The 14,280-nt window shown below is 41.2% G+C and overlaps 1 protein-coding gene across 7 annotated transcripts in view; it reads right to left on the bottom strand.

Annotated features, from left to right (window-relative positions):
• Positions 1-14,280, bottom strand: part of BMPER (BMP binding endothelial regulator) — a 347,002-nt gene that overhangs the window by 169,659 nt on the left and 163,063 nt on the right. For all 7 annotated transcript variants that reach the window (XM_045062867.1, XM_045062866.1, XM_013061473.2 and 4 more), the window contains 2 exons: positions 12,989-13,079; positions 10,732-10,814 (listed from right to left, as the gene is read on the bottom strand). In XM_045062867.1, coding sequence (XP_044918802.1) covers positions 10,732-10,814; positions 12,989-13,079 — 174 coding nt within the window. The remainder of the gene's footprint in view (positions 1-10,731; positions 10,815-12,988; positions 13,080-14,280) is intronic.

Raw genomic sequence — 14,280 nt, 5'->3', positions numbered from 1 at the left:
ACCGAAGGAGGGACGGTAGGAAAGGATGGGGACGAGAGCTCCCATGGAAGAACAGGCCTGGAAAGCAGGAGGGATCTTTCTCACTCTGAGCCAGGAGAGAAAGAGAAAACTGTAAGGAGACAGAGAGGCGGGAGGCTGCAGAGCCATGGGGTAGGGAGGAGGCACTGTAGGAAACCAAAGAATAATTTCACTGCAGTCTGGGAACAGGTACAGAAGATCACTATCTCAAAATGAAGAGGTCAGAGATGGAAAGAGAGGAGCTGAAATCAAGAAAAGTCTTGGATTAATTAAGTTTGGGAGCTAACAATGTTGACTCACTTTTCTCTTTATTAATATGTTTGGATCAAGATTTGAAGAGAAAAGATTGGAAGAACACACAGGATTTGAGCAAACTCTGCCATTATCCAACAATCAACATGCAGACTAAGGTCAAACTACACACACAGCATTTTTCTCAATGTTTTTAAAAATGCACCTTAATGTAAGTAGGAGAAGATGAATATCCTTCATACAGACATAAGCTTCAAAAAAACTTGAACCACTCTATAGAAAAATGAGAAATAAAAACATAAGTTACAGAATAAACACAATTGACTAATTGATGTATAAAAAAATTTTTTTAGTTCCAGAAGTCAAATGCCAATGAAAACAAGGTTCTGAAGTGGGAAAACAGTTTTGGTGCAGGAATATATACACCTATGGGCTACAGAATGAAGTAGAAATCAGGACATCTCTTACATGAGATATTTTAGCAACACACACACATACACACACACACACACACAGAGCAGTGTCTGTATCCCTGACCCACTAATTATACCTCTATGAATTTAGCCTAAGAAAACAATCAGAGAAACAAAGAAAGATTAATTCTCAAAGATATTTGTTATGTCACTCATATCAGTGAAAACTGAAAACAGTATTAGTTTTTTAATACCCAAAAAAAAGCTAAATAAATCATAGTATACTGATGGAATACTATGTAGCTATTAAAAATATTTTTCAATTTTCAATGACTTTTTAATGGAATGGAGATATATTCACAATATGATGATACATGAAAATAACCAACATGCAAAGCAATGTAGAAGATATGATCCTACCTAATTATATAACTATATGTAGATATGAAGAATAAAGGTTGTAAGGAAATATATCAAATCATATTAACAATGGTTATCTTTGAATTGTACCATTATTTCTATTTTTCAGTCCATCTGGAATTTATGTAATTATCATCCATCTTATAGTTAGCACATATTATCATATAATATCATTTGATACTTTGTACACCAAAAAGTGCTGCATGATGGACTGACTTGGGGTTTATTTTTAATATACCAAAGTCAATAGACTATAACTGTCTGGAGAGAAAAAGTGAAACCCCCTTCATCTTTGAGCACTCAGTGCCTAATATAGTGTCTAACACATAGAAGACAGTCAATTAAATGAGTAATGATTGGCTGGCTGTAGAGACAAATGATGGATGGAAAGATGAACGGAGGAATGGCTAAATAGTTGGGAAATTCTTCAGCATTTAGTAAAATAATTTCTCTCCTGGGTTTTTTCAGAGATAAAAACAGCTCATCAGGTGATACAACTTAAAGAGAATAAAAGGTAAAGGAAAAATTAAATGAATGATCTTTGCAAGGATAAATGGGAGGAGGTTTAACCAACAGAGCTCATTTTCCTACCAGCTCTCAATCTCTATTCCAAACTCCGCTCAATTATGCAAATGCATTCGTTTCTTAGATGGACAATAGAAAGCAATTACTCAAAAACAATTAAACACATGCTTCGTTCTACCAGGAGGATGAATTTCCACTCACAGAACCACTGAACTTCTTGTCCACTTGAATCCAACTCCTCTATATAATCTCCAAAGAGGGCTATCCCAAATTGCTGCTTCGACGCTGTTGGTGACTACTGCAGGGGATAGACGGGCCCCATCAGATAAACATTTATTTCTATCCATCTTTGGAAGCAGAAGCAGTGAGAATGGCTCTGTCCCAACAACTCTCACATTTTCTTTGTGTATTCATAAGTTCTTGGCGAGTAGATGCACCATAGATCATAGTGTCTCCATTCTCCATCTGATGTGAGGGTAACAGATACATGTTCTTCATCCACTCTGGCATCACAGTGACAAATCCTTAGGCTGAACGCCCAAGGCTGAAATCTGGTATGAGTTTAAACTTGCTTAAACCTGTGAGCCTCTGAAACAGAAGTGTAATTCACACTTTTATTGTGTTTGTACCTCTTGCACCAGAACTGGGGTTCTTTGTAAATGCTCAACTCACCATTATTTCCCCTCAAAAAGTCTGGTTGCTCTTCACTCCATAGATTCAAGTGCCATTTCCCATTTCCGAATGTCTACAATCATACATAATATCTCAAAATTATACTGATTGGTCCAGAGGAGGGAGGGTAGATGGGAGAGAAATGACTTGTGGCTTTATAATCAAGCAGTTCAAGATTTCAATTCTTATTAGTTCTTTGGCCTTAGGCAAGCTATTGAACTTCTCAGAATCTCAATTTCTTCATCGAAAAAGGGGGCTAAGGCCTCCCTAGATTGCAGAACAATTTTGAAAATTAACATTAAATCATTATATGTATCTGGCACAGAGCATATACAGTAAAAGCAGCTATTTTTAACAATAATTACTCTGCAAATAAATCATTCACTGATCTCTTTTCAAACTATGTGTTTTCCTATGAATGTTCAAATGTCATACAAGAAATTTCCTTTCCAACTATTTTCCCCATTGGGCTCATTTCCAAGATGGTGGCTCCCTACACAGAAAAATAACTTTATAGACTGCTTCAGTTATAAATTATATAAAGAAATAAGCATAAGAAAGCTTAGAAACTACCAAAAAATAAAGACATAGTAGGGATTAAAATCCAGTATTTAGATTGAAAACACATGAGGCAGAGCCAAAATAGGATTTAAAATATACAATATTATTCCCAGTCTTTTTAACATCAAAAAAATTGAGCTTCCTGTTGATTTCAGGAACTCGTTGAAAGTACTCAACTAGTAACATAGACAACTCATCTAGGCTCATGAACTCTTTAAGACATGCCTTGGAGCCCCTGCCTTACTGTTCCTACCAATTTTAGACTAGTATATCATATTAATATATCAGTGCACCAATCCAAATCAAGTGAAAAACTTACAGTGAAACCCACCTTTAACTAGATGCCCCCCAAATCTCATAAATATCTCATCTTTGCCTTCCTTCTAAGACATAATTTTAAGGCTCTGTCAAGGTAATGATCAATAAACACAGTAAGCAATACACTTGGTTTTGCTTTAGACACAGATCATTTTGGTGATACTTTAAAGAAGCAAGAATTTAACACTGCCATTAACAATACTTGTACATTTATGGATTCAATATAAAGAGAATGGCATTACAATAGACCTTTCCATACAAGTCAGCTGACAGATCACAACTGCTCAGATTCATTCAAACATAAAACACCAAGATTCAGAAATTCCTGGTCTAGGCAAAGCCAAGCATATCCCCAGCCACTTTTCTAAACAAGTTGGAATCCCCTCCTAGTGGTCGAGTTCTATCCAGACCCTAAAGAAAAGACTCCTTTTTTCAACAACTGTTCAAAACCAAGACTTTTTTGTCCTCAAGGTGACGGTACAACCACAGTGCAAAATACACTGCAGCAATTACACCAATATTTCAGATTACTTTTGAAAACTATTGTGAGGGCTTGGGGCCCACACCATTTAGATAAACTGCCCACATTAATCCAATTCACTTGACAATTGCTCAATTCTCCAATTTATTGCCCAGATGTAGCCAAATTTCTCCCTGTGGACAAGAAAGATGTAATGACAGCCTGGATCTAAAATGTGCCAAATTGCATGTATTACAACAAGTCAGAGAGGCCCTGTGAGATGGTTCAAGCACGGAGGGTCCCAAGTCTCCACGCAAGAGGAGCAGCGGTACGGTTGGGAATATGGGACTTGGATTGCCGTGGCATCACGTGACCACAGAGATGGGGAGATGTCCCACTGCTTCCTATCATAGGGAAGAGAAATCTGAAGCTGAACGTGCTGGAACAGGGAGAGGTTGGGCACGTCTCCCCCTTACTTCAGAGCAGGTTCAACTCTGAGTGTACAGAATCACTCTTTCCAAAGCTCTGCCCTGAACATTGGCAAGTACTTCCTGTCACTGCATTTTCCAGCTGCCATGAGTAGTAGGAATCTTTGAGGTTTTAGGAGCACTTTCCAAAGTGCTCCTAAAATATCCAAAGATATCTCCAGAGAAGTCATCCGCATTCCATACAAAGCAATTTATTATAAGTGTTACAGCAGCTGAACATCAATCCATCTTCCTTTCTGAGCTCATCTACCATGATGTGCATCTCTCTATTCCCTGCTGAACTTGCAAAGACTAAATGTGCCGGGGGAAACCAAAGTAGCAGAGTGGGGAAAGGGGCAATGGGGAAAGAAAGGAAAAGCAAAGTTAGGAGTCATTTGTTCATGAATTCAGCAATTATTGTGCATGCCCATTACGTATCAAGCTGTAAGGATACAAACCATTGTACCCTCATGGAGTTAGATAAAATCATCACGTATAAAAAATCTAATTATAAATCACTTCAAATGTTTGGGCAGTAAAGTACGGGCTGCTCTAAAAGATTTAGCAACATGACCTGATCTCATCTGGAGAATCAGATCAAGCTTCCCTAAAGAAGGAATGCTTGGACTTCCAATCGTGGGACGAGTGGGTATTAGCTGGGTATGTGGGATGATACAGAGAGGAAAGGAGAGAAGAAAAGACAGCCCAGGTAAAGGCAATGAGATATTAGACCAGTGCTACTCTAACTTTACCTGGCAAGTAAATACTCCTGGGGTCTTATTAAACTTCAGATTTCAATTCAATGGGTATGGGATAGGGCCTGGGATTCTGCATTTCCAACAATCTCTCACGTGAGACCAACACGGCTGTTGGGTCCATACTTTGTAGTGAGAACTCTGAGGATCTGCCCAGGGACCAAAGCAGAGAGAACATGGGAGGCCAATGATGAGGCCAGAGAGCTTGGCAGAGGTCAGATCATGCCAGGCTATACAGACCATCTTAAGGAATTTGGTTTAAGAGGAGTAGAAACCATGAAGATCTCCATTTGCTTTGTTCTCTTCAAATAACCTTCCAAGGAGTTTCACTTTCCCTGGGAGACAGCACTTCACAGTATCTAAAGTGTAAGTGAGAGCAAAGGTGTTTATGGACTTCATGGCTTCTAAGAGCCAGTAAAGTACAGCTCCTTCATCACAGACAGCCCATTAACAACCCATGTTTATTAGTAAAAATCCTCTGAACTTAATACTCCTTTGTCAGCAAAAGTAATTGATCTTGGCCAGTTAATTTGGCTGGTTTTACAGACTGAGGACTTGCCACTCTTTTAAGAGTATCCTACATACTCTGTGGGCTTTACTCCCTTCAGTGAGGAATTTCCAAGAACACTGAGCCCATAGGGTTCTTAAAATAGTTTGGTAAAAGAGAACACAAACATCTCTCATTGGCACCTTGGTCTTTAGTCTTACAAGTCTGTAGACATCGGATTTTACAGAAATGTCTGTGCCAACTGCCACCATCCTGCTCCCTGAAAATTTGACTGAACAAAGGCATACAGAACAGTGTGCTGTCCAGTTAGGCAGGCAGTAAAAGCTCATGCTTAAACCAAAAAGAAACAGATGTGTGCTCTAACCAATGCTTGGTATACTTTATAAATAATTCTTTGCCTCTGTATTAGGAAAGAATCATCTTCTTTCCATTTAAAAATGAATGTAGGACTTAATCACACTGAACATATGCCATAAGGAATGCACTCCCGTAGGACTCAGCCAACTGTATGGAACAGCCAAAGGAACTCAAGTTTTCACCCCCGCCCCCATTAGTATTGGGACTCTGGAGAAGTAATTCTCTTGGCTCTCTTATTCATGCAATGGGTAGATGGGGATTATATAGTTTAACAAGTGATAGGAAAGCACTGCATTTTCTGTGTGAGTCATGATGATATTCACACCTAAAAATGTTAGATGCTCTGCTTCTGGAATGAGTAAGAGCAAGAGGTTGTGAAATCCTCTCCAGATATCTTCAAATGTTAGCATGCTCTCAACTGTCTGGAATGCCATATATACTGTCCTGACCTAAATCAAGGATGTAAAATCATGCATAAGGCATTTGTTTCATTATCTAAGGAATCCATCTCAAGAAGATGAAATGTCTTTCTGGTGGTCTGCTCCTGTCACCACATCACAAAAACATGGGTAGACCAATTTTCACAAATTTGGGGGGTGTAACTAAAAGGGTCAGATATAAAATATAAGCCACATGGTACATGCAATATTTACTTGAGAGCAAGGAACACCCCAGAGAGTTGGCAAGTCATCCATCAGAGACGGCTTAACATACAGTAGGGATGTTTTGTGTGTACATGACTCTTTAGGGTGTCTCCCAGGCGAACAGAAATCTAATGAGAATGGGATTTCTACATACAAAAACCATTCTCCCAGGCAAGAAGGGGTTGCCAGCTCAAAAGGGCAGAACTGTCACTGGAAGAGAAGAGATCACTGGGTTGTAATGTCACAAGACAGCAATATAAAAAAATGCTAACATCACTGAACACTCACAGCACTACGTACCAAGGTTAGGAAGATGTGCCCTAGGAGACGTGGCTCTCTCCTGATGGAGCCCATGGTCTAATACAGACTAAAGGAAGATAAACCAGCAATCATGCTACAGCCTGCCACTTGGAAGTGTATGTGTGTGTGTGTGTGTGTGAGAGAGAGAAGGAGGGAGCAAAAGAGGGCGGGCGAGCTAGCCAGTGAGAGCCCTGAGCCTTGGCAACACAAACGAGAAAACATTGCTCCCACCATCTGGGAAACAATGCATTCAACAAGTTGCAAAGGATGGTGATCATCACTCTGAGATCTCAAACACTCACCAGGTGAAGAAAGAAAGGAAAGGAATTCTGGACCAGGTAGCAATAGGAGCAAAGGAAAAGACAGGTGCTCCAGTGTTGTACCTTCCAGTGCATATGAATCTATACCTATAATACATATGCACACACATATACACAAACATATCCAGAGATAGAAATATATTCATGTGTTGGGGGCACCTGGGCAGCTCAGTCAGTTAAGTGTCCAACCTTTGATTTTGGCTCAGGCCATGATCTCAGGGTCATGAGATCGAGCCCCTCATCTGGCTACACACTGGGCATGAAGCCTGCTTAAGATTCTCTCTCTCCCCGTCCCTCTGTCCCTCCCAGCTCACATGGGCACACTCTGTCTCTTTAAAAAATAAAGTATCGTTTGTGTGTGTCTGTGTACTATATACACACATGAATAACTATGCCGTAGCTGACTGTGTTGCTGCCCCACCGCCACCCTCCCACACTTAGCACACGAGTGCACACGCCGGACTTCCAGCTGCCCCGACCTAGGTTTCTTCCTCTTGGGCTAGAGGTCACTTCATCCCCTGAGTGGGAGCCTCAGATGGTACCCGATCAACCCCGCTCTCGAGCAGATGGAAGTTACTGTAAATATATCTTCTCTCCCTGTCCTCTCAGGCAGGAAATTCTGAGGCACGAATCTCACACTGGTTTCTGGTTTGCCCAGCAGGACTGCACTCTGGCCAAGCACACTGGTATTTGTTTGGTGACATCCCCTCCACTGACTGCCTCCCCTCCTCATGTCATCACCACACTCCTCAGCCAGCGTTCTGTGTCTCTCCCACAGAAACGAATTACTTGCAAATCCTTGTCTCAGGGTCTATTTCATGGACATGTGTGGGTTTGTATTTCTATTTGTAGGCATGATTATATAGACTTGTATATTTATGTAGATACACACACTCACAGATACAGACACATACACATACAAATACATGTGCACACTGATACCACATACATTCAGATCTCTCACAGGACAGCATCGCTTTCCTTTTTACCAAAGCACATAGGTTATTATACATAGTCGTCTTTTTCTCACAGGGAAATCTATACTCCACACCTCTTCCTAGAGCCTCCCCAGAATTTAGCCTCATACTGGTCCTGTCCAAAGCATTTGTCCAGTTTTGCCCCCTCGATCAGAAAGATGACAGCTCGTTCCCTCTCGCACCTTCCACGCCAAAGCCTCCAAGCCTGCTGCTCAGCAGCAAACTCTGGGCCTCGTGGTCCCAGGGCTGGCGGGTTGTGCGTTTGCCATATTACTTCTAAAGCAAACATCTATGGTTACCACTCTCAAAACAGGACTGTTTGCTGCCAAGACATTATCTTTTTTTTTCTTTTAGTGTACCACATCAAAAGGTAACAAACGAAAGAATATTAAAAACCAGATTATTTTAATAACAAGCTACAAAAAACCAAACCTGACATTTTAAATTTTTGCATTCACAAAAAGAAAAACTGCTCTCATGGCTCTCCTCATATCTAAGCCTATAGACAAATGTCCTATCCCCAAGGGAGAGCGCCTTCCTCTCTTCTCCTTCTTCTATTAGCTTCGAGACTGACATCAGGAACATAAGAAAAAGCCATTCACCGTCCCTAATGTGCTAAGGGTGGTAGTGCACAGAACTGGAAAGAATATGGGATTAAGAAATTAAGAGATTAAAATACAGGAATATAGAAAAGATATAGAATATAGGTTTGGAGAAAATTCACTAGCAGGAACGCTCAGGCAAGTAACATCTTTGGATTTTCATTTCTTAAACTGAAAATAAAAGCAGGACTTCCAAGGGCCTGAACTTGGGCCCCAGGTATGTTTTGGTCAACATGCTTTGTGCTTACAAATACAGGAAATCTGAATACCTTAAACACACATTTGAGTTTGTGACCCCTGTGTGTATAGTTTCTAAACTCATTTCCAGTTCCTGACATTAGATCACTGTGTATGATTGTCATTGATAAAACTGCAGGAGACTTCCATCCTCTTGCAATCTTCAGAATTTCCTCCCCAAGGAGGCTCAGCTGCCTAATCTTGGCACACCTTTATGGGAAAGTTCACGCAGGTACAGATTTAAAATTTCCTACTGAGGGGTGGGTGGGTTGCTCAGTCTGTTAAGAGTCTGCCTTAGGCTCAGGTCATGATTCCAGGGTCCTGGGATCAAGCCCCATGTCCAATTCCCTGCTCAGTAGGGAGCCTACTTCTCCCTCTCCCTCTGCCTGCCCCTCCCCCTTCTTATGCTCTTTCTCATGCTCCCTCTCTCTAATGAATAAATTATATCTTTCCAATAAAATAAAATAAATAAAATTTACCTACTGAAATGTGCCTTTTTTTTTCTTCAATTTACCCAGTTTACTTTAAAAATTACCAGAAAACTTTACCAATATGGAAGAAATAAAAAAAGAAATGGGCTTATTATTAATGGCTTATTTAAGTGAAAAAATAACATAAAGCTATTTAACCATAATTAGCAAGAGGAGAAAGACATGACAGTTGAGTCTGAATATGCAAACTCTTATCCATCTTCATCAAGAAATCACTTTCATATTTTTGTATATTATTATAATATTATGGGTATTATACATCTCATACTACATAACTTTTATATGTCTCCTCTCTCTTCCTCCCTTCCTTTCCTTCTTCTTCCCTATACAAAAACCATCATCCTTGGTCATGTTCACTTTAATGTGTGATGTAGGACAAGGGAAAGATCTTAGAAAAGATATGTAGAGAAATGGCAAATGTTATGATTCATGATGATCCACAGATTCTGCTTTAGTGAAATTAGGATACTGGAGTTCTCCATGTATGTTTTTTTAAATACTCTGATATGCCTACTATATGTTCTTCATTACAAAGGATTAAAAGTTTTAAAAATATATGGTTGTATAACTCCCTATAGTAAGTAACTTGGAGCACTGATTAAGACTAGACTTCCCATCATCACCATTACCACCATCACCAACAATGATCTCCAAATCTGAAATACATTAATTAAAAAGATCCCTTTAAAATTATGGTACATACCAAGTTCCTTCTTTCATTACTATTACTTGGAAACTATCCTTAGTACATGACTCACAAGTCAACAAATCTTAGAAAGGCAAGTCTATTGTCTCACTAATCCCTATTCTGCCCTGACTCTACAGTTTAGCGCCCATTTCCTCCTACCCATCCCCCCAGTGAAAATGACCAACCTGACCAAATTATCAGGTTCTCTCACCCCAAAAAATATACTGAGGCAAGCTATCCTTATCCCCACTCTGCTTCCCATGTGACTGCACTGAAGAACTCAATGGCTACCTCAAAAGGAAAGAGAATCCAGAACCTCCCAAAGAAGAAGGCAGATGGAGGGAAACCAGCATCTCTCCCTCACTCTTTAAACCAGTGCTTTTCAACCAGAAGTGATCCTGTTCTCCGGGAGACAGGTGGCAATGTCTGCAGACACTTTTGCTTATCATAAGTGAGGGGTGAGGGGAGTGCTACTGGCATCTGATGAGTGGTGACCAGGGATAATGCTAAACATCCTACAATGCACAGGAACATCCATTCCCAATGCCCCCAGCACAAACCTACCTAGCCCAGAACGTCAATACTGACAAGGTTGAGAAACCTGCCCTAGAGTAATGAGCTTTTTCCTCGATTCCATGTCAGGAGGGAGAGGAAGAGATGGTAAAGAGAATCAGGGCTGCTCGTGGTAGATCCCAGCTATGATTCACCAGAAGGAACACCCATAGAATATCCAGGGCAGTACTTACAACACAGGAACACCTGGTACATTTGTTTCCTTCTGGCTGAAATTCCTCACCTTCTCGGTACTGCACACCCTCAAACACACAGCCTGGAAAATGAAGAGAAGTTTAGCATTACGGCAGCAGCTTTTGCTCAGCTTGACACTATGCTTCTATCCACTGCTCATCCAACTTGCTTATTCACCTCCCACCTGCATTTCCACCTAGCAGAGTGTTCTCTTTAACCAGAGGACAAGATTTTTTCATAGTTAAAAAAAAAAAAAAAAGGAGTGGAAAAGGTTGACTTGTGTCCAGAAACCCGAAGATGCTAGAAAGCAAATAGGATGGTGGAAGCCAGGTCAGCCCAAGGGGAACACTACACAACAGCGAGTCCTATGACTCTAAGGGGCTCACCATGACCACCCGGACCAGCCTCACCTAAACCCAGAGGGGCTGGAAGAGGCAAACAAAAGAAGGCCAAGTGAGAGAAATCAAGCTACCGAAAAAGTGACATGAAGAGTTGTCACTTGGTGAATGTTCAGGAATTGTCCAGCCCCTACCAGGCTCTTTGTACCCCTGATCTCACTCCACCTTCACAGTGAGCCCACCAAGCAGGGACTCTTGTCGCGGTCTCCATAGATGAGGAAACTGTGGCTCAGAGAGAGGAAGTAACTTACCCAATTGACAGGTAGCAGAGCTGGGATTCAAACTCGGCTCTGACCTACCAGAAGGTCACATACCAAGGCAGGGAGGGGGGAAGGCAGGAAAAGAGATGTCCACCCTACGCCATATTAAAGAGGTTTAGCCACCAAGTTTGGCTAAAAATAAGATGAAAAGCCCAGGAGGTATCTCCAATTCAGAAAGACACTCAGGACACTGATGTATTCTTAAGAACACACAAACAACCGAAAACACAGGCTGGCCAGTCACCCCATGTCATGAGAAGCTTAGAAAAAAACAAAAAAACAAATCTCAATGCACTTCTCAGGTAATACTAATGTGCAGCTTAGAGAACTCTGATCTAACTTTGTAATGACACTTTAGGCATTTAAGAGTATGATTCCATAACACAGAGCATTTAATGCATTCAGACGCAAAAGGAACTCAAGCAAACTCTGTTTGATAGATACAAAATAACTGGATTATGGAAAGAATTCTTCTATTTTCAACCAGTTTTTGGCCTTCTTAGAAGCTCATCTTGTTAGCTTCACAGAAATCCCAATGTGGAAAGGAAGTTTGGCTCAATCAAGACAGTCCAGGGAACTCAGGAAGGTTAGAGGTAGTGGAGAGCAACTGTCCTCATTGTCATTTAAAGATGAGAAAAAACTGGACTCTCTGGAAGGGACTCAGGTCCAGATGCATCTCAGACTGCACAGGGCAGGGGAGGGGCCTGTAAAGGCGAGCAGCCGCCTGTAAAGGGAGCCAGGCTCATCTTCACAGAGCATCCCAGCATGGTACCTGAGCCATTCTCCAGGAAGTTTTGCAGAACAGATGGCCCTTTGGAGATTAATCTCAAAAGCAATGAGTACTAGTTGTGAGTACTGCCTCCAGTGAGGAAAAGCACTCAGAGTAAAACCAAAACTCAGAACATCTGTCTGAGAGCATGGGCCAGGGGCTTAAAGGATCAGAAAAAAAATCTCTCACCTCAAAATCCCTGGGCTCATACATAAGGGCAAGAAAAGATGCAGGAGGCCTTTGTAATCCTGTTCAGAAAAGTAAGAGGAAACACTCTAGCCACTGGAAAGGAAAGATCCCTTTGCTGTCAGCTAGGCAGTGGGGCCCTCTTAAAAGACAGTAGGTCCAACTTATTGCACCACATCGAAAACTGAGACGAGCAAAACCCTAAGCTAAATTCACTTAGGGACACAGCTCTCAGTTTTCAGAAAACATCTGGTCACCTCATCACCAAGACGCGTTCTAGCCAAGATATTGCAATATGAAGCAGTAAAAAGACATTTCTGGAAGCAAGAGAAAGCCACAGCCTTTCCTTCCAAAGTAAGCGTTACCTGTGGCCCTGCAGAGTGGAAAGCAGGCCTCCGGAGCCTGGAGCATCCACATGCCAAGACCTACAGCACATTGCATTCAACCGGGCACACCAGAGAGTCCAACCGGACATTTCTGTGCAAAGGAGTTTGCTCTCTACACCCATGATGTATAGACACAAAGCGAGACGAGTTCCAGTCTGGAGGGGGAGTATCCTGCCTTCTTGAGAGAGCTCACAGAGATATCAAAGTCATGTGCCATGGCAGGGAGCCTGGCAGGCTTCCCTTCCTGAGAATGTTACCTGGACAGGTGGGGCAGCACGTTCCCAGATGCCTGGAAGGGTTTTTACAATGAACAACACATCGCACCTCAGACTCTGTGACAACACCTTCCTGAAAAACAGAATGCCACAAACATGTCAGCCCGGAAGTCCCACCAAGGAGTGATTCACTTTGGGAAAGTATTCAAGGGATCAGGGGAAGAGCCCAAACACCAAAAGTGCAAAAGAGGGTGGGTATCAGGTCCAGAGGATGTGGCACCATTGAGGTCCCATCTCCCCAGCTCACGGCCTTGATGCTTTCAAACTTGGAGCACAAATCCTGTCTTGACCTGTCTGTGGTCTATCTCTTTGGTCCAAAGTTCTTTCTTTTAGGTCTAGTAACAGTCAGTAACTGACAGAGTCTAGCTGCTTATTCACAATTGTTTTAAGTTGTCAACACTGCTTTATTTTCTATAATTGTTATTACACTTAAAGCTGTTAATGATGAGGCACAGAGTACATGTGTAATACCCCAGACTGGCATCTGGAGACCTAATTCCTTACCACTCTTCTGGAAATATCTAGGCCAGCTCTGCAATCTTAGAAATTTCATTCTGCCTCACATAGAGAGCCTGGCTCTCAAGCATCAGTGACGAGATTAGACCAAACTACTTTAAAGTTCATATTATAAAAAAAAAAAAAAAAAAAGTTCATATTATATATGGAAAAATAGAGCCTTTAGATCTTCATAATGAAATCAAGTGATTCATTTGCAAACTGCCTGGGGATTCAGATATTTTAATGTCAGTTGAAACATTTTCTTGATTAATTTTCAGAGTTGGTCTTTGAAGAATTTCCTCCATATTCTTTACCCATCTTATATATGGATTTGTGTGTTTGTTTTATTTTGTTTTGCAAGGAAGGGTAGCACAGGTCGGAAAAAAATGTAACAATATGACAACTAGACAACTTTTTTCATCCTATCAGCTACCACGTTATCTCAGGCCAACGAGGAATGTTACATCCTAGATGTCTTCATATTTTTGAGGTCCAAGGATTCCACTACCAGAGGAATTTATTGTGGTCTATATCACACTTCGGGGGTGGGGGATAGAACTATCAAAATATCACAATCTACAAAATCAAAAAAGGATCTGTGCTTTAGTTACACAACTGAAGCAAATGCAAAAAGCTATGGCCCAAGATCAATTTCCCTTTTGTATCTGCAATCCAGATGGAGGATTCAGGTTTGTTCCCAGCATGAATTTCCTGTCCGTGATCTTCAGATTTTTCTCTTTAGTAAGAAAGTAAAAGTGGAAAATAAAGGTAAATGT

Source organism: Mustela putorius, unplaced genomic scaffold (genome assembly GCF_011764305.1).
Source record: "Mustela putorius furo isolate JIRA1106 unplaced genomic scaffold, ASM1176430v1.1 tig00003845_pilon_pilon_pilon, whole genome shotgun sequence".
NCBI lineage: Eukaryota > Metazoa > Chordata > Mammalia > Carnivora > Mustelidae > Mustela > Mustela putorius.
This window is presented reverse-complemented; position numbering and strand designations above follow the sequence as displayed.